This window comes from Octodon degus, unplaced genomic scaffold, assembly GCF_000260255.1.
Source record: "Octodon degus isolate 3935 unplaced genomic scaffold, OctDeg1.0 scaffold00214, whole genome shotgun sequence".
NCBI classification, from domain to species: Eukaryota; Metazoa; Chordata; class Mammalia; order Rodentia; family Octodontidae; genus Octodon; species Octodon degus.
This window is the reverse complement of record NW_004524790.1, coordinates 647,313-650,133: the sequence shown is the minus strand read 5'-3', so window position 1 is coordinate 650,133 and position 2,821 is coordinate 647,313. Positions and strand designations below refer to the sequence as shown.

The window sequence follows — 2,821 nt, the reverse complement described above, 5'->3', positions numbered from 1 at the left end:
CCCAAGTGAGTCACTAACCCCAACCCCCAAGAGGAAGAGACCCTGTCCTGTCTTCATGCCCACTTGCTATGTGACTCACTTCCTCATTTGGTCCTGGATTTAATCAATTTTACCTGAACAATGGTGCTTGTAATCCCATTGGTTGACCACAGTTTTGTCCCATCTAGGCGAGTTCCCATGTTCTCTACCACCTCAGACCTGTCTCACTGCATGGTTTGCCTCTATAAAAGTCCCTGGAAGAGACAGCTTCCCAGGGGCCACCGACTCGGGGTCCCCCTCTCTCAGACAGAAGCTTTCTTTCCTTCAATAAGGAAATAAAGCAATATTCTGCTTATAACCTCTGTTTGTTCCTAAAATTCATTCTTTGGTTTTAGAGAACACAAACTCATCCCAGGTACCTTTCAGGTCAGGAGTTTCATTTTTCCCCCCCATATCATTTGGAGGTCATCCACTGAGGTCATTTTTCCCATATATCAAAATGTCCCACACTGGTGGTATGGGGGGGTTATAGCACCAATGTGTGAGTGAGGAGGTGTTAGTTTAGAAAACAGCATGAGAGAGAGAGAGAGAGAGAGAGAGAGAGAGAGAGAGAGAGAGAGAGAAATACATGTTTTTGCTCTTGAAAATCTCATAAACCTTCTGCACTCCAAATGTTTGTCTCACAGAGTTTAATAAAGAACACTTTAGCTGTTATAAGAGCTGAGGGCAGGATTGGGATTCAAATCACACAGTGAAACTAGAAACCTCCCTCCCGGTGACCCCTCTGTCCAGCGGCCTCACTTCGAGGGTCCTCCTGCAACCCCTGCTCCTGTTCCCACCTGGCTTGCAGCCCTCTCCTCCTGGTCGTGCATCCTTTCTGCCTCTCTGGCCAGCCTGTCGGCCTCTAAAGCCTGGGCCAGCCTCTGCCTGGCCTTCTTCACTCTGTCCACCTGGTTCTGGATGTCTGCGGCAGTCACGTGATGACTAGAAGAGGGAGGTAAGAGATGCAAAGCTTCCGGGATCATCTCTTTCCAAAATGGAGACAGGCCAGGGGCAGGCTGCACGCTCTCGGCAGCTGATCGGCCCAGGGATCCACGTCTGTGTCCTACAGTCATTATTCTAGAGGCTTTTGCAAATTCTGACTGGCTCAAAACTTCTTTGCTGCCTTGGTGCTTGAGCGCCTGCAGGCTCCAGCTGGCACAGAGCTGCTGGGGCTTCTCCAGCTTGTCCTCCTGCGGACCACAGCGGACCTCGTTGCCAGGGTGGGCGGTGATGAGAGTGACTGGCCTCGGGAAGATGCAGCTGGTCAGTCGCACAGGCAAGGCTGAGCCCGCAGCTGCCCTCTGCTTGCCCTTGGAGGCAGGAAGTGGCTTCTTCTGTAAATTCTGGGGTATCATGCATTTGTTCTTCCCCTTTAAGACAGAATAAAATGTGAACGCTAGACAAAGTGGGGGCTGAAGACTGCTCTCGGCTCTGCAGGCTTTCCTGGGTTCTTTGGGCCCTTCCGCTCCCCTGTCCCTGCAGAAGGGGGTCTGAAACCCGTGGGTTACAGCCATCTGCAAATGCTGTTACAACTCACACGTCAGGATGTCACCCAAGGCGGTCTGGGGTGGGCCCCGGTGACCCTGTGCCTGCCTCCTCCTCTGCATACCTGGCTCGCTTCTCTTTCCTGACACTGATCTCACACGCTGCCGTCCCAGCCCACCCAGATCTGAGAGACCAGGAAGATGCGCTACACACAAGGTGACTGACCTAGGACACCTGAGTATGCACGAACCGGCTCAGACGTCCGTATGCCACAAAATCAGCCCACGGAGCTTTTCTCAGAATAAAAACCCAGTATTAAGGGATAGATGGCTCAATTCTTAATCTTAAATGTGTAAATATTTAGGAAACTTTCCCTGAAACATCATTTTGTTTGAAAAGTAATGCTTAGTTGTCCACCATGATGCCTGCCTGCAGTTCCAGCTATCAGAGTGGCTGAGGCAGGAGGGTACAAGAAAAGTCTGAGCAATACAGTAACATTCTGTTTTAGAAAAGAAAGACATAACTGTGAAAATTAAGGAGCTTTGCCCGTCTTTGATTGTAGAGGTTGAGTTCAGTATCTTTGCTTTGTACGGAGCCAACCACCCAGCACTTATTTTTACATTTTAGTTTGAGAGGGTCTTGTTTATTTGCTAAATTTCCAAGGCTGGGCTCCAATTTCTAGTCCTTTTGTCTTAGATTTCTAGAATGCTGGGATTATGGGTGGGAATCACCACACCCAGTTCCAAGAAACTTAACCTGAGGAGAATGTACACCCGGACCGTGGGGGCCATCCTGACAGTCGCCACACTCACCGCGGAAGGCTGGCTGGGCACTGGGTGTGTCGCGGGCTCCCCCATGGTCACAGCTACTGTCCTGCTGTCTTTGCTCCTGAGATGCAGACAGGCCGAGGCTTGCTCCAAAAGGTAGTGAGACCTGCATGTCCTTCCCCTTATATAAAGGAGGGGAAAAGATAGCCCAGTCAGAGGTGAAGTCAACCCGCCCATAATCCAATCTGCAGATAATCTATTCTCCAGATCAACCATAGGACACATCCCTGGGATATGAGGGACTCTTCAATCTCTATACAGAAACAAAATATGTAGAGTTACTGACATGGTCAGATACTTTTCGTGAATAAAATGTTAACACTTTCTTTTTCTTTTGTAGGGAGAAGCTAAACTTGCAGTTAATATCACCAATATGTTTCATTAGAACATTTAATATTTTGATTGACAAGTAACAATTATATGCATTTGCAGGATAAAACCTGCTCTTTTGATCTGTGAGATTTGATCTCTATAGATTTAATTTTTTT

At 48.5% G+C, this 2,821-nt stretch overlaps 1 protein-coding gene across 1 annotated transcript; it reads right to left on the bottom strand.

The window, feature by feature from the left end:
* Positions 1-776: 776 nt before the first annotated feature.
* LOC101562425 (putative methyl-CpG-binding domain protein 3-like 5) lies at positions 777-1,376 on the bottom strand. The gene has a single exon (XM_004644918.2). The coding sequence runs from the start codon at positions 1,374-1,376 to the stop codon at positions 777-779; it is 600 nt and encodes a 199-aa protein (XP_004644975.2).
* Positions 1,377-2,821: the final 1,445 nt, after the last annotated feature.

Coding starts and splice junctions, on each gene's coding strand:
- LOC101562425 (XM_004644918.2), bottom strand. CDS start 1,376: ATGATACCCCAGAATTTACAGAAGAAGCCACTTCCTGCCTCCAAGGGC.